Source organism: Oncorhynchus mykiss, chromosome 31 (genome assembly GCF_013265735.2).
Source record: "Oncorhynchus mykiss isolate Arlee chromosome 31, USDA_OmykA_1.1, whole genome shotgun sequence".
Lineage (NCBI taxonomy): Eukaryota > Metazoa > Chordata > Actinopteri > Salmoniformes > Salmonidae > Oncorhynchus > Oncorhynchus mykiss.
Window position 1 is genome coordinate 16646740 of NC_050571.1, and position 23854 is coordinate 16670593.

The following is a 23854-nucleotide window of genomic DNA, read 5'->3' on the forward strand; positions in this document are numbered from 1 at the left end:
GTCTCGAAGGGCATCCTGCCAGTGACTAAATATAGACGCCTGCACAAGATTAGGGGAACAGAGGAAGAGAGAGTGACTCATCCATCAGGAGACAAGGATTCATCTCTTTTTTTTTGTAATAACGTCTACTCTCTGAAAATGCCCCAGAACCTTGCCATGTTGGTGAAGAGTAATATTGGAACTTACTGTGTCTGCTACGATGGTGATGCCCCTGATAACCAATGACTTGTGTTGTGATGTGTCCCTGAAACTCCTCATCCTCCTCTCTCTCTCTCTCTCTCTCTCTCTCTCTCTCCTTCACTCCCTCCTTCACTCCCTCCTTCACTCCCTATCTTTCATTCTTGCTCGCTCCCCTCTCTTTCTCTCTTTCAATTCAATTCAAATGGCTTTATTGGCATGGGACATATGTTTCCAAAGCAATAGAGACATTTCAAATGTCTAATTATGACTATATACAGTGTTGTAACAATGTACAAATAGTTAAGTTACAAAAGGGAAAATAAACATAAATATGGGTTGTATTTACAAGGGTGTTTGTTCTTCACTGGTTGCCCTTTTCTTGTGGCAACAGGTCACACATCTTGCTGCTGTTATGGCACACTGTTGTATTTCACCCAATAGATATGGGAGTTTATCCAAATTGGATTTGTTGGGTCTGTATAATCTGAGGGAAATATGTGTCTTTAATATGGTCATACATTTGGTAGGAGGTAATGAAGTGCAGCTCAGTTTTCACCTCATTTTGTGGGCAGTGTGCACAAAGCCTGACTTACTTGAGAGCCAGGTCTGCCTATGGCGGACTTTCTCAATAGCAAGGCTATGCTCACTGAGTTTGTACATAGTCAAAGCTTTCCTTAACTTTGGGTCAGTCACAGTGGTCAGGTATTCTGCCACTGTGTACTCTCTGTTTAGGGCCAAATAGCATTCCAGTTTGTTCTGTTTTTTTGTAAGTTCCTACCAGTGTGTTGTCGTGTCTTTACTATCATTAAATTGAAGACTTAGTTTTATCAAAGATTCTCTGTAATTAGTATTACTGATTAATCATGTAACTGTAATTAACTAGGAAGTCGGGGCACCAAGGAAAATATTCAGATTACGAAGTTAGCATTTCCTAAAATAAATATTTTCATATCTGATCCAGAGTCTTCTGATTAATGAATTATTTACTTTACCTCACGTTAGTCTCATTCCAAACGTCCTAAATTGTTGGTTATCTGCACAAACCCAGTCTTCATTATGAGTCATCCATACATCAATTGTCTTAAATCACTTATTTATTACTAACTAAGTAATTCACAGAATTGCATAAACAAAACAACAAAGTAAATATGGTTACAAGAAATGATAGGGGAATGTGCCCTAGTGGGCTAAACCGGCATGGCGGCTTGTTAGACAAAAGGGGAAGTGGGGGTTGACTAAAGTCACTACAGAGTGATAATTATAACAATTGAAATGCTAATCCTTTGCACATGAACGCTCACTCATTTGGGAACAATTGCAATCAATATATATATTTACACTCAGTGTGTCGTCTTGATCGCTGTTGAAAAGTTTGTTTCTGTTGGACAGTTTTCGTCCTCTCTCTCTCTCTCTCTCTCTCTCCGTGCTTAGGCTAGATCGTTCAGAGTAACATGAATTAGTTTCGTTATAGAATGGATGTTTCAGCGGTTGTCGTTCTTCGCGTTCAATGATAGCTGCAGACTAGTAATTAATATCAAAGACTTGTTCTTATTCTGTCGGTATCGATAGTCTAAGAGTTTAACCATGTGATATGGTTAAAAGATTCAGCAATGGTCTGCAACCTTTGTACTCCCTTGATTGAGAGAAACATGGTCTGGTTGAGGAATTCTCAAGATTGGGTTTTTATTCGGAATTGCAGAAAAGGGGCTGTCCCAGGATGCCTGACCCTAACTGGGCTCATGGGCGGTCCTCTGATTTAGTTCAACTCAAAAGGGAATTGGAGTTTCCTTCATTAAACAGTCCAAAATCAAATTACACAATTGTACAAACAGTATCATACTCACTCATTCATCTTATACAACAATTAGATGTAAACCTCATATCTGAGGCTATTATATAAACAGCGTTATGGTAATGTGGCCGCACCGTCTCCCATGAGCTTCCCCAAGTTGTAACAAACGGACCAGTTCATAGCTGGATTCTTCACCGATAATTTATACCTTCTCCGGAACGTAAATGTTGTTCGGACCTCAAGATCTGTGAGGTGAAAGAAATTCCTTTGTTCTCTATGAAACTTTACTCTATCTCCATAGTGTGTGGCCATGAGGAGATCCTCAGGAATTTACGACCTCTCTCTGACCACAGCAGCCTAGTTGAAGGAGGAAAGGGGGAGGCAGGGAGAGGAGGATGGAGCTTGCTGTACCCAAAGAGGGCAACGTCATGACAGTGTTAAGTCATTTTCTTTTTCTCATGATTTGGTTGGGTCTAATTTTGTTGCTGTCCTGGGGCTCTGTGGGGCTTGCTTAGGGGACTTTTCTCGCCTTGTCTATCAGATCGTTCAGAGCTTTTTGGAAGTTACCTGTTTAGGCCCAGATATGTATAGTGTTTTTTGTTCTCTAGGGCAATGGTGTCTAGATGGAATTTTTATTTGTGGTCCTGGTAACTGGACCATTTTTGGAACACCATTATTTTTGTCTTACTGAGGTTTTCTGCCAGGGCCCAGGTCTGACAGAATCTGTGCAAAAGATCTAGGTGCTGCTGTAGGCTCTCGGTTGGGGACAGAAGCACCAGATCATCAGCAAACAGTAGTCATTTGACTTCAGATTCTAGTAGGGTGAGGCTGGGTGCTGCAGACTGTTTTAGTGCTCTCGCCAATTTGTTGATATATATGTTGAAGAGGGTGGGGCTTAAGCTGCATCCCTGTCTCACCCCATGGCCCTGTGGAAAGAAATGTATGTGATGTATAATGTTGTATATTTCTCCCTCAACACCGCTTTCCATCAATTTGTATAGCAGACTCTCATACCAAATTGAGTCAAAAGCTTTTTTGAAATCAACAAATAATGAGAAGACATTACTTTTGCTCTCTCTCTATCCTTCTCTATCCTTCACCACCCCCTCTCTCTCTGTCTTCTCTCACTCTCTCTCCTCTCTTTCTCTTTCTCTCTCTCTCTCTCTATCCTTCACTCCCTATTTCACCCCCCCTCTCTCTTTCTCTCTTTCTCTGTCTCTCTCTGTGAAAGTGGTTTCCTGTATTTTTCCCATTTTCTCTGTGTGGAGTAGTGCTATATTTTTCTAATGATAAACTTCAGGCTTGTTTTCCTCTGCTTTTGTAGCAGCAGCTGTGTTGAAGCAGGTAGTTGACGGTATCTGAACTGTGTGTGTTGTTAGATGGTATCTGTGTGTGGGAGAGGGAGAGAGAGTGCATGTCATTGTAGGCCTACAATGTGTGTATGTTCTGTGTGTTGACTATGGCCAACCATGTCTCTCTGACAGGAAGATGAATGATGTTTTAAGACCCCTGTGACTTTGGTGAACAAAAGAAAATACAATCAGTGTTATCTGTTACGGAAACATGCATCGCTGTGCTGCTTTGACTCATTTTAAAAAAATAATCATTTTAGAGAACATAGAAGCCAATAGAAGATGAATTACAGATTCTAGTAGGGTGATATTGTAAAATGTATTTACAATATTAATGTACTCAAATGCACAGATATTGTTTCGTTTTTTCCCCTACATTATCAGAGAACATAGGCTTTTATCACAGAAAGGGTTGAGGTGTGCGGAGAGTCTAGGTTATAGGGAAAGAGAGGAGAGGAGAGGGTATAGGAGAGGTGCAGGGGAGAAGATAGGTGAGGACATAGTTGTGGTCTGAACATGCCAGTTCTTGTTGAGGTAAAGATGTGGGAGCCAGTAGGTATAGAATGAGATCTGAGCAAGTCCTGTATGTTATCTCCCTACCTGTATTCATCTGTGTAGCTATATCGCCTTCCCTCTGTTTGTCTCCCTCCCTTCCCCTCTCACATTCTGGAGTTTGGTATTCACTGTTATCTTCACTATACTCTGTAAGGGCCACACTATCTTCATATCTTTCCTTTCACCTTAGTGTTACATTTAACTTGTTCATAACATTTCATTTTCAATTACTGAAATGTTTTCCTGTATGAAGCAGGTTTCAAATGAATACAGCCTAGTCCCTTGAGGGCAAGAAGGAGATATGTTAGTAAAAGTGCAATATTATCATAAAGAGACATACTTGGAAAACGGAGGAGGAATGGAGGGGAAAAAGAGTCGAAGAGGGAGAGAGTGAGGGAGGTAGAAGGTGAGCTTGAGTTGGTTGAAGATGGTGGGAAAAGGGAGATGGTTTGTCGAAGAAGAATGGAGGAAAGTGTAAGCAGAGCAAGCCATACGCCGGATCTACATCTGGAGGAGAAACAGAAGTGAATGAGGGTGAATTATCCAAGGTGGCAGGTGTACTGAAGTTCTCGAAGTGAATTATCCAAGATGGCAGGTGTACTGAAGTTCTCGAAGTGAATTATCCAAGATGGCAGGTGTGTGGAAGTTCCCAAAGCCCGAGGCTTGCACAGATGGTCAGGATAAAGATGAGTCTGTGATGGTAGGAGTGTTGAAGTTCCCGAAGCCCGAGGCTTGCACAGATGGTCAGGATAAAGATGAGTCTCTGATGGTAGGAGTGTTGAAGTTCCCGAAGCCCGAGGCTTGCACAGATGGTCAGGATAAAGATGAGTCTGTGATGGTAGGAGTGTTGAAGTTCCCGAAGCCCGAGGCTTGCACAGATGGTCAGGATAAAGATGAGTCTGTGATGGTAGGAGTGTTGAAGTTCCCGAAGCCCGAGGCTTGCACAGATGGTCAGGATAAAGATGAGTCTGTGATGGTAGGAGTGAGAGTTTGAGAAAGTGGATCCCTGCCTTTTGGCTGATCCATACAGCACATTTGGTATGTATTCAGACCCCTTGACTTATTCCACATTTTGTTTCGTTACAGGCTTATTCAAAAATGGATTAAATAGTTGTTTTCCCTCAATCTACACACAATAACCCATAATGACAAAGCAAAAACAGGTTTTTAGAAATGTTTGCTAATTTATAAAAAATGAAAAATGGTATCACATTTACATAAGTTTTCAGACCCTTTTACTCAGTACTTTGTTGAAGCACCTTTGGCAGTGATTACAGCCTTGAGTCCTCATGGGTATGACACTACAAGCTTGGCACACCTGTGTTTGGGGAGTTTCTCCCATTCTCCTCTGCAGATCCTCTAAAGCTCTGTCAGGTTGGATGGGGAGCGTCACTGCACAGCTATTGTCAGGTCTCTCCAGAGATGTTCGAATGGGTTCAAGTCCGGGTTCTGGCTCGGCCACTCCAGGACATTCAGAGACTTGTCTTGAAGCCACTCCTGCATTGTCTTGGCTGTGTGCCTAGGGTTGTTGTCATGTTGGAAGGTGAACATTCGCCCCAGTCTGAGGTCGTTGGCAATCTTCAGCAGGTTTTCATCAAGGATCTCCCTGTACATTGCTCCATTCATCTTTTCCTCGATCCTGACTGGTCTCCCAGTCCCACCCTCTGAAAAACATCTCCACAGCATGATGCTGCCAACACCATGCTTTACCGTAGGGATGGTGTCAGGTTTCCTCCAGATGTGATGCTTGGTATTCAGGCCAAGGAGTTCAATCTTGGTTTCATCAGACCAGAGAATCTTGTTTCTCCTTTAGATGCCTTTTGGCAAACTCAAAGTGGGCTGTCATGCCTTTTACTGAGGAGTGGCTTCTGTCTGGCCTCTCTATCATAAAGGCCTAATTGGTGGAATGCTACAGAGATGGTTGTCCTTCTGGAAGGTTCTCCCATCTCCACAGACTGATAATCGGGTTCTTGGTCACCTCCATGACCATGGCCCTTCTCCCCCGATTGATCAGTTTGGCCCGGGCGGTCAGCTCTAGGAAGTGTTTTGGTGGTTCCAAACTTCTTCCATTTAAGAATGATGGAGGCCACTGTGTTCTTGAGGACCTTCAATGCTGCAGACAGTTTTTGGTACCCTTTCCCAGTTCTGTGCCTCAACACAATCCTGTCTGGGAGCTCTACGGACAATTCCTTTGACCTCATGGCTTTGTTTTTGCTCTGACATGCACTGTCAACTGTGGGACCTTTATATAGACAGGTGTGTGCCTTTCCAAATCATGTCCAATCAATTGAATTTACCACAGACTGACTCAAAGTTGTAGAAATATCTCAAGGATGATCAATGGAAACAGGATGTACCTTAGCTCAATTTTGAGTCTCATAGCAAGGGTCTGAATAGTTACGTAAATAATGTATTTTGGTTTTTAATATTTAATGCATTTGTAAAAAAATCTAAAAACCTGTTCTTGCGTTGTCCGTGTGTTGATTGGTGAGGAAAAATAAATAATGTAATACATTTTAGAATAATGCTGTAACGTAACAAAATGTGGAAGAAGTCAAGGGGTCTGAATACTTTCCAAATGCACTGTATGTGGTTACAAGGTGGGTGAAAATGGAGTTGGGTGCTGTGGAATTGGTGAAGGTAACCCGAAGAGGTCTTGTGATAATTGTTTGTGTTTGCCCCACAAAGTGATGTTAGGATATTTCAGTTATCCTCTGAGCTTTTGTACCGAATCCACTATGTTGTTTCAAGTGTCAAGCTTCTGGGCATGTGGCATTAGTGTGTAGGGGGGAGGTTCCTAGGTGTGAGATGTGTGTAGAAGGGCATGAGACTAAGGAATGTGTTCTATTGGGGAAAGAAGCTGTATGTGTTAATTGTAGGGGTGCCCATGGGGCTGGGGATCAGAAGTGTATGCTGAGGCAGTTTTTTTGTTGTGTTTTTTTTATTTTATTTTACCTTTATTTAACCAGGCAAGAGAGTTAAGAACAAATTCTTATTTTCAATGACGGCCTAGGAACAGTGGGTTAACTGCCTGTTCAGGGGCAGAACGACAGATTTGTACCTTGTCAGCTCGGGGGTCTGAACTTGCAAACTTCTGGTTACTAGTCCAACGCTCTAACCACTAGGCTACCCTGAAGAAAGTAGAGGAAGATGGGTCAAAGGGGAGGGATCCTGAGAGGAGTTGTGTGAGTAGTAGATCTATGCCAGTAGAGGGATAGGGAAATTAGTGATGTATTTAACAACAACAAAAAATGGAACCTTATTTAATTAGGCAAGTTAGTTAAGAGCAAAGTATTATTTACAATGACTGCCTACCGGGGAGGATCTGCCCCTCAAATTTTCACCTAAAATGACATACCCAAATCTGACTGTGCAGTTAGATGAACAAGAATTTAAGCTTTCTGCCAATATCAGATATGTCTGTCCTGGGAAATTGTATTATTACTTATGTAACCGATGTGAAATGGCTAGCTAGTTAGCTAGTGCTAATAGCATTTCAATCGGTGACGTTACTCGCTCTGAGACATTGAAGTAGTTGTTCCTCTTGCTCTGCAAGGGCCGTGGCTTTTGTGGAGCGATGGGTAACGATGCTTCGTGGGAGGCAGTGCGATTAGCATGAGGTTGTAAGTGTAACAGTATAGCTTCCATCCCTCTCCTCGCCCCTACCTGGGCTCGAACCAGAGACCCTCTCCCCATATGGGATTAGCATGAGGGAGAGGGTCTCTGGTTCGAGCCCAGGTTGGGGTGAGGAGAGGGATGGAAGCTTTACTGTTACACTTACAACCTCATGCTAATCGCATTAGCCTGCGTTAGCTCAACCGTCCGGTGGGGGACCCACCGATCCTAAAGAAGTTTTAACTGCCTTGTTCAGGGGCAGAACAACAGATTTTTACCTTGTCAGCTCGGGATTTGATCCAGCAACCATTCGTTACTGGCCCAACGCTCTAAACACTAGGCTACCTGCCGCATCAGTAAGATTGGATGAAATGTAAGTCACAGAAAATAAAGGTTGTAGAGGCACCTGCAGAGAAGTATTTGGGTGTGCGAGATTTCATATCAGAAGAGTTACAGGGTGTAGAGTTGTGGTTTCCCGTTCTTCCAGGCCCTTGGCCTGAGGTAGGAGTAGATAGGTTTAAGTAGTGGAATTGGGTGGGTTAGATGGTAAGGTATTTGTTTATGATTTATTTATTTTCCTTTTCCAAGCCAGGTATAAGGGATTTTATACCCCAGTCTAGTCGGTGGCAGTAACGCAACATGTATTGTATGTCAACCGCCTTTAAACCTAGAAGAAACAATAACAAACAGCAAGTTGGCTTGAATACTGCATTAGTTGACATATCTGTTTACAAAACATAACATATGGCGACATCTGGTGGTGTATTTTGGCTGGGGCTCAAGCAGTGGTGGACGTGGCAATGACGTCAGCATCCGGAAATGACCCGGATTCAAACTTTCATTCCATCAGACTCGGCTTGCTAAAAACATCGACATATCTGTGAAGTCTTGTGGAAGTTCGCGAATAGTAAGTTGAATTTTATAACGTTTATCGAGTAAAACTAGATATATTCGTTTGATTTGAGTGGTTATGAGATGAAGTTTTCGTTCTTCAAAGAAAACATTCAAGCCACGTCGCTAGGGTTAGCAAAACATCATCAGCTGTGATGGAGTCGACTCTTTAAATAACGTTAGCTTGGAGTAACGAAATAGCTCAATGCCTAAGAACATGTAAATGACAACAGTTTTTTTTCTAGCTAATCTTAGCAATAATTTGATATTGTATTACTGTCATGCTAGTGTCTGGTAACATTTGTTTCTGTTTCAGTGGTAATGTTGGCTATGCTAACATTAGCTAACTTGCTACTAGCTAGCTATTATGTGGGGGGGCAAGCTGAATTGCTAAATAAAACCGAGACGTAGTATTGGTAAATATCTAACTAGATAATTAAGTTATTTAGGCAGCGCGGGGCATCGGTGACCACCTAGCAAAATGTCACTTTACTTTAATTAGTTTCTGTTCCTCCTATCAGTACAGATGTGTGTACATTGATTATGTATATGTGAACATCAAATCAAATCAAATCAAATCAAATTTTATTTGTCAAATCAAATCAAATTTATTTGTCACATACACATGGTTAGCAGATGTTAATGCGAGTGTAGCGAAATGCTTGTGCTTCTAGTTCCGACAATGCAGTAATAACAAGTAATCTAACTAACAATTCCAAAACTACTGTCTTGTACACAGTGTAAGGGGATAAAGAATATGTACATAAGGATATATGAATGAGTGATGGTACAGAGCAGCATAGGCAAGATACAGTAGATGGTATCGGGTACAGTATGTACAAATGAGATGAGTATGTAAACAAAGTGGCATAGTATAGTATAAAGTGGCTAGTGATACATGTATTACATAAGGATACCGTCGATGCTATAGAGTACAGTATATCCGTATGCGTATGAGATGAATAATGTAGGGTAAGTAACATTTATATAAGGTAGCATTGTTTAAAGTGGCTAGTGATATATTTACATCATTTCCCATCAATTCCCATTATTAAAGTGGCTGGAGTTGAGTCAGTGTCAGTGTGTTGGCAGCAGCCACTCAGTGTTAGTGGTGGCTGTTTAACAGTCTGATGGCCTTGAGATAGAAGCTGTTTTTCAGTCTCTCGGTCCCAGCTTTGATGCACCTGTACTGACCTCGCCTTCTGGATGATAGCGGGGTGAACAGGCAGTGGCTCGGGTGGTTGATGTCCTTGATGATCTTTATGGCCTTCCTGTGACATCGGGTGGTGTAGGTGTCCTGGAGGGCAGGTAGTTTGGACACGGATCGACGCCTCGCTGTTAGGAGTTGAGGTCAGGAGGTGTAGCGACTTTCCACGGAGCACGGACCGTCTCCAGGACACTACCAAGATCATTCAGACCCTTCCTGGTGATATACCTGCACCAGGATGACGTGCAGGGATCGCACCAATGAGTTTCAGTCCGCTTGCAAATCCCTACAGACCAGACAGGTATGTAGGTATGGGAGACCCAAGGGCAGTGATGTTGAAGTAGCTAAATGATAGTTTCTTATGCATTTTCCCTCATGTAATCTGGAACAATGATCACTATTTTCATGCTTCTCTCTCGTTCTGCAGAATGGTGTTCAGCCCACCAAGCCTGCCCTCAGTGCTCTCAAGCAACGCAGTGACTTCACCCTCATGGCCAAGTGAGTCCAACTGCCAGTGCCACTGCCACCAATATCACCCAAAGAGCCAGCCAACTCATTTACAGTGCACAACCCATTTTCTCAGAGGTGTCGCTGACACTTGTGTGTCTGGTTTGAAGTTTAGTATATAGCCAGTTGTTGCTGTTAGTTTCTCCATGGTGTTTTGATCACATTGTAGCTCAGTGTGATCTCTTTGGAATGCTGTTCTTTTCTGTTATCTTACAAATTAAATTGTATTGGTTGCATACACATATTTAGCAGATGTTATGGCAGGTCCCGTGAAATGCTTATGTTTCTAGCTCCAACAGTGCAGTAATACCTAACAATACAAAACACACAAATCTCAAAAAGAAGAAATATCAGAACGACCAAGGTCAGATTCCGGAATATAAATATATATTTATGCATACAATGGTGTGTATGGACGGATGAGCCTTGACTAGAATACAGTATATGCATATGAAGTGGGTAAAACAGTATGTGTTCCATGACAATGTACATAGGGCAGAAGTCTCTAAGGTGCAGGGTAAAGTACCTGCACCTTCATGCAGCTATGTACATGCGTTAGCAGATTCCTTTCACTGTTTTCATGTTTTGGCCTATGACTGATGCCAATCTCCTGTTGTTTTGAATCTCTCCAGGAGAATAGGAAAAGACTTGAGTAATACGTTTGCTAAACTAGAGAAACTCACTATATGTAAGTATATAGCAATATTTATGTTTTAACATTTCTCATGAATAACAATTTTGAGTAACTTGTTTTGTCAAAGTTCTGGATATATGACTGTTTTGACCTTTTTAGTGGCTAAAAGAAAATCTCTATTTGATGACAAGGCAGTGGAGATTGAAGAGTTAACCTACATCATCAAGCAGGTGAGATTTTTTTGTTTTGTTTTTGCGTCGACACAGATACCATAAAAACAGTCGGCTGTCTCTCGTCATTAACTATAAATGGCAAACATGATGACCAGTCAGGTGGAATCTCTAGTCAAGAGGCAAACATGTCTGTTTTAGTGGGCGCAGTCTATGTGTAACCGTTCTGTGCCCCGTTTGACTCTCTTCTGTATGTCTCCCACTATTCCCCTCTCAGGACATTAACAGCCTGAACAAGCAGATAGCCCAGCTGCAGGATCTGATTCGTTCACGTGGAGCTCCCAGCGGCAGACACATTCAGACCCATTCCAACACCATCGTCGTCTCCCTGCAGGTCTGACTGCCAGTGCCTCTCTACTGCATGATGTAACTGATGTGGATGAGTAAAATGATGTAGCCATATGAAACCTGAGGCTTTAATAACCAGGTTTTTGTTTTGTTGCAGTCCAAACTGGCATCCATGTCCAATGACTTCAAGTCGGTTCTAGAAGTAAGAACAGAGGTAAGATTCACTGGAACTTCCAGCCCCTGGAACTTTCTGCCACTGAACCTGAATAATTCTAATAATGCTAGGTTGAGTTTATCGTTCTTTCTCTCGTTCTTTTTCAATTTAATTGAAGGGATTTATTAGCGTGGGAAACACATGTTAACATTGCCAAAGCAAGTGAAGTAGATAATAAACAATAAAAATGTACAGTAAACATGACACTCTGACCCTTGCTGTCTCTAGAACCTGAAGCAGCAGAAGAGCAGGAGAGAACAGTTCTCTCAGCCTCCTGTCTCCTCTTCTTCTCCTCTCCTCGCCAACAACTTCAGTAAGATAGAACACCATGTTTATCTCACCTTCAGCCTCTCATTCCTACACCAGATAACTTCACAAATGTCTCTTGGAATTTCAATCACCAAACTTTTATTTTCTATCAACTGACCATCTCCTCTGCCAGAGAGTTCAGTGTTGATGCAGGATGAGTCCAGGAGTATGGGGGGTGAGGTGGCCATCAACATGGACAACCAGTCTAACCCTCTACAGCTCCAGCTCATTGATGAGCAGGTACAAACACTTTATTATCACCTGTATTGTATCTGTCAGTGTTACTATAATGCTGTTTCTCTGTGGTGCAGGACTCATACATCCAGAGCCGTGCAGACACCATGCAGAACATTGAGAGCACCATCGTAGAGCTGGGTTCCATCTTCCAGCAGCTGGCGCACATGGTGAAGGAGCAGGAGGAGACGGTACAGAGGTGAGGGAGGGAGAGAGACGTGGGGGGGAACAGAGGAGGAACTTTGAGATGCTTGAGCACTGCCAGATCTTTATCTAAAGCCCTATGTGTTTGTTCCTGTCCTACCCTGTAGGATTGATGCTAACGTGGAGGACACTCAGCTCAACGTGGACATGGCTCACACAGAGATCCTAAAGTACTTCCAGTCTGTGTCCTCCAACCGCTGGCTTATGGTCAAGATTTTCCTCGTCCTCATCGTCTTCTTCATCGTCTTTGTGGTTTTCCTCGCCTGAGCAGGGAGAAACGACAGAGAAAGAAGGGAATCATGAAGAAGAGAAGGAAGGGGGGAAAGTCTGAGGTTGTGCCACTCCTAGTGTCTCTTCTGATAGGTTGTGTCACTCCTATAAAACAGTAGTCGAGCAATAGTTCAGGCGGGGTCATGCTGTCTGAAATAAGACAATGGGAAAGCTTGGACTGAGATGAGGGGTTGCCACAGCACCGGGGCAGTGGGAATGGAGTGTTATTGGATGGTTTGGGACTTGAGGTCCAGCAGACCAACAAATTATAGTAGTTCTCCCCCCACAGAGATTAAGGAAATACCTGTAATGAAAAGGATATGGTATCGAAACACTTTACAGTATGACCAGAATTCTTGTCATTCTGTTCTTTGTTACTTTAGAGACTAAATCATCATAAAACATTTAATCAAAAATTGCTATTTAATGGTTTGATTCTGCAAACTAGTTTTGGTTTTTGGTTAATTTTATTTTATGCCTCGTAGTGTTGATTGGTGGTAAGACAGGAAGGGCTTACTCATTAACTTCCTGTCTGTGAGCACACAAAATACTGGAGTTTTCTTTCTCATATTGTAATTATGTATGCTAGTTTTTGTTCCTCATTATTATCCTCTTATTAAAGAGAGGGACTTTAAGCACTTCTCGCTCTATCATTCACACCACGCATGAGTGAAAACATTTTTTGTTTTGTTGGGGGACTTCCAAGCTTTCAAGCTTCCTTATTTGCCAAATGGGTACTTTCAATTTCAAAGAAATGTGACAAGACACCTGTGGTATGAGCTGTTGTTTTATGAAGTACAGGAGGGTTAAAGGTGGTTTAAACTGACGAGGACATTCCCTTCATAGATCCAATCATAAACACAATGTGACGAGTCCGACCCAAACACTTTCTAACAAGTTACATAACACTGTTATTGCAGAATGAACAGTTTAGATGATCTGCTTTACCTGCCAGCAAGTCAGCTGGGGTCACTTTGAATACTGTTACCTGTTGTGTGTCCCAAATGCCACTTCCTATACAGTGCACTACTTTGATCAGAGCTTTATGGGCCCTGGACAAAAGTAGTGCACTAAATAGGGAATCGGAAGAGTCTCAAATGGCACCATATGTCATTACTTTGTATTGTCACTTGAGAGAAACCCTTATTAACAGCTGTTATTAATAGGTGACATGTTGGTTCTGACTCGGTATGGAGGGCTGAATGTACAGTAGTGAAGTGACTTTCTCTATCAATCCTCTCTGCAGCTGGTCAGTTTGGACCTTACTGCTTTATTGGAGACTGTCCTCTTCCTCTCTATCTCTGAGGACAGACGGTTATGTACAGGCCATTATTTAACGACCAGAACTTTGTTAATAAGAAAACACTCCTATTTCTTCCCTTTTTTTGCCAAATGCCTTGACTTCTACAGTGTATAAAGTGCTAATATATTGGAAATAAGTGCATATTAAAAAATAACTATGGGGAAGTACAAAGGACTCCAATTCTTTACTGAGTAAGAGTATTATAGAAGGTTAAAATAATTAACTTATAGAGTAACAATCACAACCAAAGGACTGGAACAGTAGTAATGGACTCATTGTATTGAATCCACACACAAACTCATTATCAAGGATCTGTTGAAAATTAAGGTTTTATTTTATGCATTCAAAGTCGAGTTAATTTTGCATTTCAAGTGTTTAACACTGAAAATGTCATTCACAATAAAAACAATGTTTGAAATATTATGCCAGCATACATCTGCTGGCTAAGCTTGCATTTCCACTCTAGTATATGTTTGATACAGCTGCATCTTTTTGTCTAAAGAGTAAGTGGAAATCTGCTGAGGTGTGAGCTGTCAATGTTGCATGTCTCATCTTGAGACATATTTGACTTCTCGACATTCCTTTCTTTGTCCCATTCCTCCCTTCCTCAATCAATCAGATGTATTTTATAAAGCCCTTTTTACATCAGCAGTTGTCCCTCCCTCTCAGCCAAGTGCACTCTGTTCGATGGGGGTGATATCAGGCATGCTCATGCTCCTCCCCTTCCTGGCCGCTCTCGCCACATTCGCTGCTCCCTCCTGCTCCTCTTCCTCGTACCAGCTTGACTCCTCCTGCAGGTTGCCGCGCGACCCGCCCAGGCCCCCGCCCCTGAAGGGTGCGGGGCGGAACTTGGAGCGGAAGGTTACAAAGGAGAGGCTCTTGCTGCGTTGTTTGTCCCAGCCGGCTGACCTCATCCTCATCTCCTCGTCCTCCTCTTCTCCCTCCACACAGTCACGTAGAACAGTGCGGAACAGACGAGCCACCTCGTAAACTTCTGTCTCGGTCTTTGTCACCAGATTCCTGAACCTGGGTAGAGGACAAAGGTAAAAAAAGAGTTTGTTTGATGTTGATAGAGAGATAAAGGTGGACCTGTTGAGAATGATGAATAATCCATCTCCATTATCTACCTGAGACATTCAGGATAAGTGGACAAATGACGCAGATGCTAAACTACAGGACTCTTTTTCTAGCACAGACTGGAATATGTTCCGGAATTCTTCCCATGGCATTGAGAAGTATGGCATTGATCCCGCTATGCCCTCCGATGAATCATCAAAGGCAAAGCGTCTACAGGACTAAGATTGAATCGTACTACACCGACTCCGATGTTCGTCGGATGTGGCAGGGCTTGCAAACAATTACGAACTACAAAGGGAAGCACAGCCATGAGCTGCCCAGTGACACGAGCCTCCCAGACGAGCTAAATAACTTATATACTCGCTTCGAGGCAAGCAACACTGAAGCATGCATGAGAGCATCAGCTTTTCCGGACAACTGTGTGATCACGCTCTCCGTAGCCGATGTTAGTAAGACCTTTAAACGGGTCAACATTCACAAGGCCGCAGGGCCAAATGGATTACCAGGACGTGTACTCTGAGCATGCGCTGGCCAACTGGCAAGTGTCTTCACTGACATTTTCAACCTGTTCCTGACCGAGTCTGTAATACCAACATGTTTCAAGCAGACCACCATAGTCCCTGTGCCCAAGAACACCAAGGTAACCTGCCTAAATGACTACCAACCAGTAGCACTCACGTCTGTAGACATGAAGTGCTTTGAAAGGCTGGTCATGGCTCACATCAACACCATTATCCCAGAAACCCTAGACCCACTCCATTTTGCATACTACCCCAACAGATCCACAGATGATGCAATCTCTATTGCACTCCACACTGCCCTTTCTCACCTGTACAAAAGGAACACCTATGTGAGAATGCTATTCATTGACTACAGCTCAGTGTTCAACACCATAGTGACCTCAAAGCTCATCACTAAGCTAAGGACCCTCGGACTAAACACCTCCCTCTGCAACTGGATTCTGGACTTCCTGACGGGCCGCCCCCAGGTGGTAAGGGTAGGTAACAACGCATCCGCCACGCTGATCCTCAACACGGGGGCCCCTCAGGGGTGCGTGCTCAGTCCCCTCCTGAACTCCATGTTCACCCATGACTGCATGGCCAAGCACGACTCCAACACCATCAAGTTTGCAGACGACGCAACAGTGGTAGGCCTGATCACCGACAACGATGAGACAGCCTATAGGGAGGAGGTCAGACCTGGCAGTGTGATGCCAGGATAACCACCTCTCCTTCAATGTGATCAAGACAATGGAGATGATTGTGGACTACAGGAAAGGGAGGACCGAGCAAGTCCCCATTCTCATCAATGGGGCTGTAGTGGAGCAGGTTGAGAGCTTCAAGTTCCTTGGTGTCCACATCACCAACAAACTAACAAACTAACACACCAAGACAGTCGTGAAGAGGGCACAACAACGCCAATTCCCCCTCAGAAGACTGAAAAGATTTGGCATTGGTCCTCAGATTCTCAAAAAGTTCTACAGATGCATCCAGACTGGTTGTATCACTGCCTGGTATGGCAACTGCTCGGCCTCCGACCACAAGGCAGTACATAGGGTAGTGCGTACAGCCCAGTACATCACTGGGGCCAAGCTTCCTGCCATCCAGAACCTCTATACCAGGCGGTGTCAGAGGAAGGCCCTAAAAATAGACGGTTCTCTCTGCTACCGCACGGCAAGTGGTACCGGAGCACCAAGTCTAGGTCCAAAAGGCTTCTAAACAGCTTCTACCCCCAAGCGATAATACTCCTGAACAGCTAATCAAATGGCTACCCAGACTATTTTCATTGAACCCCCCCACCCCCATTTTTATGCTGCTGCTACTCTCTATTATCTATGCATAGTTACTTCTTCATACTTCTACCTACATGTACATATTACCTCGACTAACCGATGCCCCCCCGCACATTGACTCTGTACCGGTACCACCTGTATATAGCCTCGCTACTGTTATTTTATTGTTGCTCCTTAATTATTTGCTATTTTCTATTTTTCTTTCTTTTCTTTCTTTCTTTTTTACTTCAGTTTATTTTAAATACTTTCTTAACACTTATTTTTCTTAACTGCATTGTTGGTTTAGGGCTTGTAAGTAAGCGTTTCACTGTTGTATTTGGGGCATGTGACAAATACAATTTGATTTGATGTGTAGTGTACATATACCTCTCTGACACTAATAAGGTACAAAGTCCCACCTGACAATGACAGGGCCACACTGAGATGGTGGCACCCTGGCACACAGGTCCTGCAGTTCTATCAGGTCTCGGGGGGTCAGCTCGTAGGGTTGGTGGGTGGGGGCAGTGGCCAGCCATCTATAGTCAGCAGAGGAGGAGCTGCGTCGGCGCCGGCCCTCTTGTGTCACCCTCTCCAGGCGGATACGTTCGGTGCGCTTCACCATGGCACCCAGCTCCAGCATCAGAGTGTTGGTGACTAGTTCTTCTGCCGTACGCTGTCCAGGCACCTTCGGCTCCAGAGAAAACACTGCTGACCAGGGGAACATCTAGGGATGGGACCAATACAAGTTCTTGAAACTGTTTTCATGCTGCAAATTCATGCTATACGATACAGGATATTAATACAAAACATTTTTGAAGTAAATGTTTTATGCATGTTAATTGTTTAAATTTGTTCTTAAATCTTAATCAGATAAGTGCTTCATTCGGTAAAGAAACATACCTGGGGATACTTGATTGAGAGAACTGCAACTACAGGTAATTAGAATCACTGCAACATTGTATTTTTGTCTTAAGATGTCCTGCCCTGTTCAAGACACCATGTAAAAGTACATTTACCTGTAGTCAAACAGAAGTTTGATAGCTTACCTTTACAAAATTCTCTGAGTCAATTATTGAATAGTCTCTTTGTTACAAATCCTCTTCTTATCAATATGCAGACAATGACACAATTTCACAGTATAAAAAAATATGTTTCTGTTGTCTTTGGTATGCAACTGGAAAAAATGTACTGTTAAAAAGAAAATCTAAAAATCAAAACTCTTTCACACTGCTAACTGACCACCTTGCTACCTCGAAGGTCCGTGGCAGATAGGTATGTGTGTTTGTTCGGGATTGACAATGAATGTAATCCTGTATTAAAATACAGAGTGATTGACAGGTATTTTACCTCACAACAGGACTAACCTCATAAGCACACATGGAGGTGTTGCTAGACGTGTCAGTCTGTACATATCCAGTCAGCCAACTAGAGCAGCATAGCAGCAGGGGGTACCAGCAGTTTTGTTATGTCATCTGTGAATCAAAACAGAGACACTAGACCTTAAATATACAGTAAAACACAAGCAATATCTTCAGTGAGGAATCCTGATTAATGACTCTACTTAGATGCTGGTTGGTAAAGGAATGGTGTGGGTTTTGTCAATGATACTTGCATTTGATTACATTGAAATGATAAACCTCAGATAAATGTTTATAGAACCCCTAGACCAACAGTGAGCTGAGTGTGACATTGGCAAGGTATTTCTACTCTTCCTGGAAGACCTAGGCACATATAGGAAAACTACCTCATTAGTGACAAAATAGTAACATCAAAAACTATTATATTTAGATCATGATCATCGTCCTAATAACTCCGATGCAGTTCCAGGTATCGTCGTCTGGATTTGAGCGTAATCTGAGATTAGGTCTGCGCATGAGGTAAAGCCGCCTCAATGCTGAGTGGTGTGGAAACCAAGGGGGGTTAGAGAAGTAACCACATCCACATCCCCATCCCCATATATATATATATATACAGTGCCTTGCGAAAGTATTCGGCCCCCTTGAACTTTGCGACCTTTTGCCACATTTCAGGCTTCAAACATAAAGATATAAAACTGTATTTTTTGTGAAGAATCAACAACAAGTGGGACACAATCATGAAGTGGAACGACATTTATTGGATATTTCAAACTTTTTTAACAAATCAAAAACTGAAAAATTGGGCGTGCAAAATGATTCAGCCCCTTTCCTTTCAGTGCAGCAAACTCTCTCCAGAAGTTCAGTGAGGATCTCTGAATGATCCAATGTTGACCTAAATGCCTAATGATGATAAATACAATCCACCTGTGTGTAATCAAGGCTCCGTATAAATGCACCTGCACTGTGATAGTCTCAGAGGTCCGTCAAAAGCGCAGAGAGCATCATGAAGAACAAGGAACACACCAGGCAGGTCCGAGATACTGTTGTGAAAAAGTTTAAAGCCGGATTTGGATACAAAAAGATTTCCCAAGCTTAAAACATCCCAAGGAGCACTATGCAAGCGATAATATTGAAATGGAAGGAGTATCAGACAACTGCAAATTTACCAAGACCTGGCCGTCCCTCTAAACTTTCAGCTCATACAAGGAGAAGACTGATCAGAGATGCAGCCAAGAGGCCCATGATCACTCTGGATGAACTGCAGAGATCTACAGCTGAGGTGGGAGACTCTGTCCATAGGACAACAATCAGTCGTATATTGCACAAATCTGGCCTTTATGGAAGAGTGGCAAGAAGAAAGCCATTTCTTAAAGATATCCATAAAAAGTGTAGTTTAAAGTTTGCCACAAGCCACCTGGGAGACACACCAAACATGTGGAAGAAGGTGCTCTGGTCAGATGAAACCAAAATTGAACTTTTTGGCAACAATGCAAAACGTTATGTTTGGCGTAAAAGCAACACAGCTCATCACCCTGACCCCACCATCCCCACTGTCAAACATGGTGGTGGCAGCATCATGGTTTGGGCCTGCTTTTCTTCAGCAGGGACAGGGAAGATGGTTAAAATTGATGGGAAGATGGATGGAGCCAAATACAGGACCATTCTGGAAGAAAACCTGATGGAGTCTGCAAAAGACCTGAGACTGGGACGGAGATTTGTCTTCCAACAAGACAATGATCCAAAACATAAAGCAAAATCTACAATGGAATGGTTCAAAAATAAACATATCCAGGTGTTAGAATGGCCAAGTCAAAGTCCAGACCTGAATCCAATCGAGAATCTGTGGAAAGAACTGAAAACTGCTGTTCACAAATGCTCTCCATCCAACCTCCCTGAGTTCGAGCTGTTTTGCAAGGAGGAATGGGAAAAAATTTCAGTCTCTCAATGTGCAAAACTGATAGAGACATACCCCAAGCGACTTACAGCTGTAATCGCAGCAAAAGGTGGCGCTACAAAGTATTAACTTAAGGGGGCTGAATAATTTTGCACGCCCAATTTTTCAGTTTTTGATTTGTTAAAAAAGTTTGAAATATCCAATAAATGTCGTTCCACTTCATGATTGTGTCTCACTTGTTGTTGATTCTTCACAAAAAATACAGTTTTATATCTTTATGTTTGAAGCCTGAAATGTGGCAAAAGGTCGAAAAGTTCAAGGGGGCCGAATACTTTCGCAAGGCACTGTATATATATATATATATATGAGAGAGACCGAAGCAGAAAAGGAGGGAGAGTGAGAGAGAGAGAGAGAGAAAAGGGGGGGACAGAGAGAGGAAGAGAGAGTGACGGCTGGTGGATGAGATTGCTGTAGCCTACTAATGAGTGAGACTGAGTTGGATTGGTGGGTGGATGGGGGTAGGGGGGAGCATCACTCAGATGGCATATACTGGATGACACAGTCATGTTATGTAATCGGGACATGATTGTTATAGTCTGAACATTTCTTTCAGATGCTCGTGTCTTCATATCAAATGTTCAAAAATGTGTTGTCCTTGACCTTGGCAATTTATCAATATGTATCTGTTTCACAAACTAGTCAGTGGGCCTAATATTACAATATGACATAACATGGACAGAATCTGTATCCAGAGATAATGAAGGATCTCTTCATATTTTCTGCAATGATTATAATGTCTGAAATGATTGATAATATAATAACTTGTGGTCGAAGACTAAGGAAAAGCTTAAAACCCACTCTTGAAAATCTTTCTCTCTATTTATAGTTTCATCATACAGTACAATCTTTCATCGCTAGGTGTCATCCAAGAGGTCTTTAATTTCCTCCTCCATTCTGAACACACGTCACTGACCGCCGCCTCGTGTCAAATCGTTTTTTGTTGGCTTGGGCTGCACGAGACTCGCGTTTTTTTTTAGCATGCAGTTGTTGAGTTGAAACGCTAGCAGATTTTGAAGCCATCACCAGTCACGCTGCTGCAGAAATACTTCCATTAAACCTATATTCACCTGTGAAGGAACAAATATGAGAGGATCTGAAGTCGCGATGGAGCATTTGGATTTTACATCAGTATAAACTGGATCTGGACATACAGTGGGGCAAAAAAGTATTTAGTCAGCCACCAATTGTGCAAGTTCTCCCACTTAAAAAGATGAGAGAGGCCTGTAATTTTCATCATAGGTACACTTCAACTATGACAGACAAAATTAGAAGAAAAAAAATCCCCAAAATCACATTGTAGGATTTTTAATGAATTTATTTGCAAATTATGGTGGAAAATAAGTATTTGGTCAATAACAAAAGTTTATCTCAATACTTTGTCATGTACCCTTTATTGGCAATGACAGAAGTCAAACGTTTTCTGAAAGTCTTCACAAGGTTTTCACACACTGTTGCTGGTATTTTGGCCCATTCCTCCATGCAGATCTCCTCTAGAGCAGTGATGTTTTGGGGCTGTTGCTGGGCAACACGGACTTTCAACTCCCTCCAAAGATTTTCTATGGGGTTGAGATCTGGAGACTGGCAAGGCCACTCCAGGACCTTGAAATGCTTCTTACGAAGCCACTGCTTCATTGTGTTTGGGATCATTGTCATGCTGAAAGACCCAGCCACGTTTCATCTTCAATGCCCTTGCTGATGGAAGGAGGTTTTCACTCAAAATCTCATGATACATGGCCCCATTCATTCTTTCCTTTAAACGGATCAGTCGTCCTGGTCCCTTTGCAGAAAAACAGCCCCAAAGCATGATGTTTCCATGCTTCACAGTAGGTATGGTGTTCTTTGGATGCAACTCAGCATTCGTTTTCCTCCAAACACGACGAGTTGAGTTTTTACCAAAAAGTTATATTTTGGTTTCATCTGACCATATGACATTCTCCCAATCTTCTTCTGGATCATCCAAATGCTCTCTAGCAAACTTCAGACGGCCCTGGACATGTACTGGCTTAAGCAGGGGGACACGTCTGGAACTGCAGGATTTGAGTCCCTGGCGGCGTGGTGTGTTACTGATGGTAGGCTTTGTTACTTTGGTCCCAGCTCTCTGCAGGTCATTCACTAGGTCCCCCCGTGTGGTCCTGAGATTTTTGCTCACCGTTCTTGTGATCATTTTGACCCCACGGGGTGAGATCTTGCGTGGAGCCCCAGATTGAGGGAGATTATCAGTGGTCTTGTATGTCTTCCATTTCCTAATAATTGCACCCACAGTTGATTTCTTCAAACCAAGCTGCTTACCTATTGCAGATTCAGTCTTCCCAGCCTGGTGCAGGTCTACAATTTTGTTTCTGGTGTCCTTTGACAGTTCTTTGGTCTTGGCCATAGTGGAGTTTGGAGTGTGACTGTTTGAGGTTGTGGACAGGTGTCTTTTATAGTGATAACAAGTTCAAACAGGTGCCATTAATACAGGTAACGAGTGGAGGACAGAGTAGCCTCTTGAAGAAGAAGTTACAGGTCTGTGAGAGCCAGAAATCTTGCTTGTTTGTAGGTGACCAAATACTTATTTTCCACCATAATTTGCAAATGTGATTTTCTGGATTTTTTTTCTCATTTTGTCTGTCATAGTTGACGTGTATCTATGATGAAAATTACAGGCCTCTCTCATCTTTTTAAGTGGGAGAACTTGCACAATTGGTGGCTGACTAAATACTTTTTTGCCCCACTGTAAATGGTAACTCATGTCTACCTGTCTAATGGTTAGTCTGGATTGGCTAATTTTAACTAGCTGGCTGGCAAGATAACCCAGTGTAGAATTGTCAATACTGTCTAGGTGGCTAACGTTTTTTCCTTTCTTTCTACTGTCATTACATATCTAAAGCTAAAGCTAAGCTAAAGTAAAGATACATTGATACTAGCTAGCTGACTTACTATTTGAATATTCAAAACAATGCCATTGAGTGTTACATGGTGTGTTTCAGTGAATCAAACAGACAACAATATTGTCTTACTCCACAGTCCTGATTTCATCCAAGTGGTGGTTGAAGACGAGCGTGACAATCCTGGCTAGACCGATTCTGAATATTTTCCTGTCTTGTTCGTCTGAGGGACGTTGCCGCTGCTGTCTCCTAAACACGTTAATATTTATTGTCAAGCAGTATTTCCAAGTAACTTTGTTGCTATGATGAGTTGTAGCTAAATACTGTAAACAGTTTTGATCTTTGAGCTGTGAATTGCACTATGGCCTCTACCTAGAATGAAGGAAGGTTTCAAAGCAGCATGTTACTTGGCATACCTTTCATTCGAACCACAATGTGATTTTTGTCACACTAGAGAAAGACTGAAACAATAGTTTTTGCAATGCCAGCTATACATAAGCCAGAGGAGCTGTCTCAACCTGAGGCTCCTCCAAAAGTGAAAACATGCACACGGTGTTGTGTAGAAGAATAAACATAAGACTAAACACTCATTTAAGTTGGATTTGAATCCAGCATGCCTCCTGAAAAGTGGCTTGTCCCTGAAGAAGGCTGTCTGTGTTGTGCTAATGTGCTGGTGGAAACTGACAAGCTTGGTTACGCGGTTCAAACTAAGGCAAGATGTGAGATAGATTGAAACATGTTCAGATGTTTCTTTGTCCTGTTTTTTCTACTTTATTCAACATCACTGTCTCTTTCTATTCCAGCCTTAACTTCCTGGGGCATATTGGTCTTACCAGGCTGGTTCTCCAGTGTACCAACCCTGGTGTCTGAGAGATCTACCCTGATCGGGAGGGGATGAGCTGGGCAGAGGAGGACTGGACGGTGGGCCTGCCTGGCCGGGCCTTGCAGAAGGTCAAGGAGCTGCAGGTCCAGCATGAGAGGCTGAACAGAGAGAGACAGCAGAAACAGCTGCAGCTGGACAGCACGCAGACCTCCCTCAACA

At 42.7% G+C, this 23854-nt stretch overlaps 2 protein-coding genes across 3 annotated transcripts; one reads left to right on the forward strand and one right to left on the reverse strand.

Moving 5' to 3' along the window:
- Window positions 1-8264: 8264 nt before the first annotated feature.
- LOC110504670 (syntaxin-5) lies at window positions 8265-13947 on the forward strand. Of its 2 annotated transcripts, XM_021583441.2 has the most exons (12): window positions 8265-8401; window positions 8907-8947; window positions 9700-9893; window positions 10020-10090; window positions 10732-10787; window positions 10893-10963; window positions 11181-11297; window positions 11409-11465; window positions 11694-11778; window positions 11908-12014; window positions 12086-12207; window positions 12320-13947. In XM_021583441.2, the coding sequence occupies exons 3-12, from the start codon at window positions 9831-9833 to the stop codon at window positions 12477-12479; spliced, it is 909 nt and encodes a 302-aa protein (XP_021439116.1). In that variant the 5' UTR covers window positions 8265-8401; window positions 8907-8947; window positions 9700-9830; the 3' UTR covers window positions 12480-13947. The 2 variants fall into 2 exon arrangements, with proteins under 2 accessions (XP_021439116.1, XP_036825874.1); XM_036969979.1 differs by lacking the exon at window positions 8907-8947 and having other exon boundaries at window positions 8307-8401; window positions 9678-9893.
- Window positions 13948-14212: 265 nt separating this feature from the next.
- On the reverse strand, window positions 14213-17710 carry LOC110504678 (protein RD3). Its single transcript, XM_036969980.1, has 2 exons — window positions 17053-17710; window positions 14213-14811 (listed from the first exon to the last, which is right to left on the reverse strand). The coding sequence occupies exons 1-2, from the start codon at window positions 17355-17357 to the stop codon at window positions 14451-14453; spliced, it is 666 nt and encodes a 221-aa protein (XP_036825875.1). The 5' UTR covers window positions 17358-17710; the 3' UTR covers window positions 14213-14450.
- Between the last annotated feature and the right edge of the window lie 6144 nt (window positions 17711-23854).

What these genes read in the sequence shown, in the direction of transcription:
- LOC110504670 (XM_021583441.2), top strand. Translation starts at nt 9,831, where the DNA reads ATGACGTGCAGGGATCGCACCAATGAGTTTCAGTCCGCTTGCAAATCC. An exon ending in ACTAGAGAAACTCACTATAT is followed by an intron (nt 10,788 to 10,892) that starts GTAAGTATATAG and finishes TGACCTTTTTAG; the next exon opens with TGGCTAAAAGAAAATCTCTA. An exon ending in CAGGAGGAGACGGTACAGAG is followed by an intron (nt 12,208 to 12,319) that starts GTGAGGGAGGGA and finishes CCTACCCTGTAG; the next exon opens with GATTGATGCTAACGTGGAGG.
- LOC110504678 (XM_036969980.1), bottom strand. Translation starts at nt 17,357, where the DNA reads ATGTTCCCCTGGTCAGCAGTGTTTTCTCTGGAGCCGAAGGTGCCTGGA. An exon ending in TGTGGCCCTGTCATTGTCAG is followed by an intron (nt 14,812 to 17,052) that starts GTGGGACTTTGT and finishes TCCTCTACCCAG; the next exon opens with GTTCAGGAATCTGGTGACAA.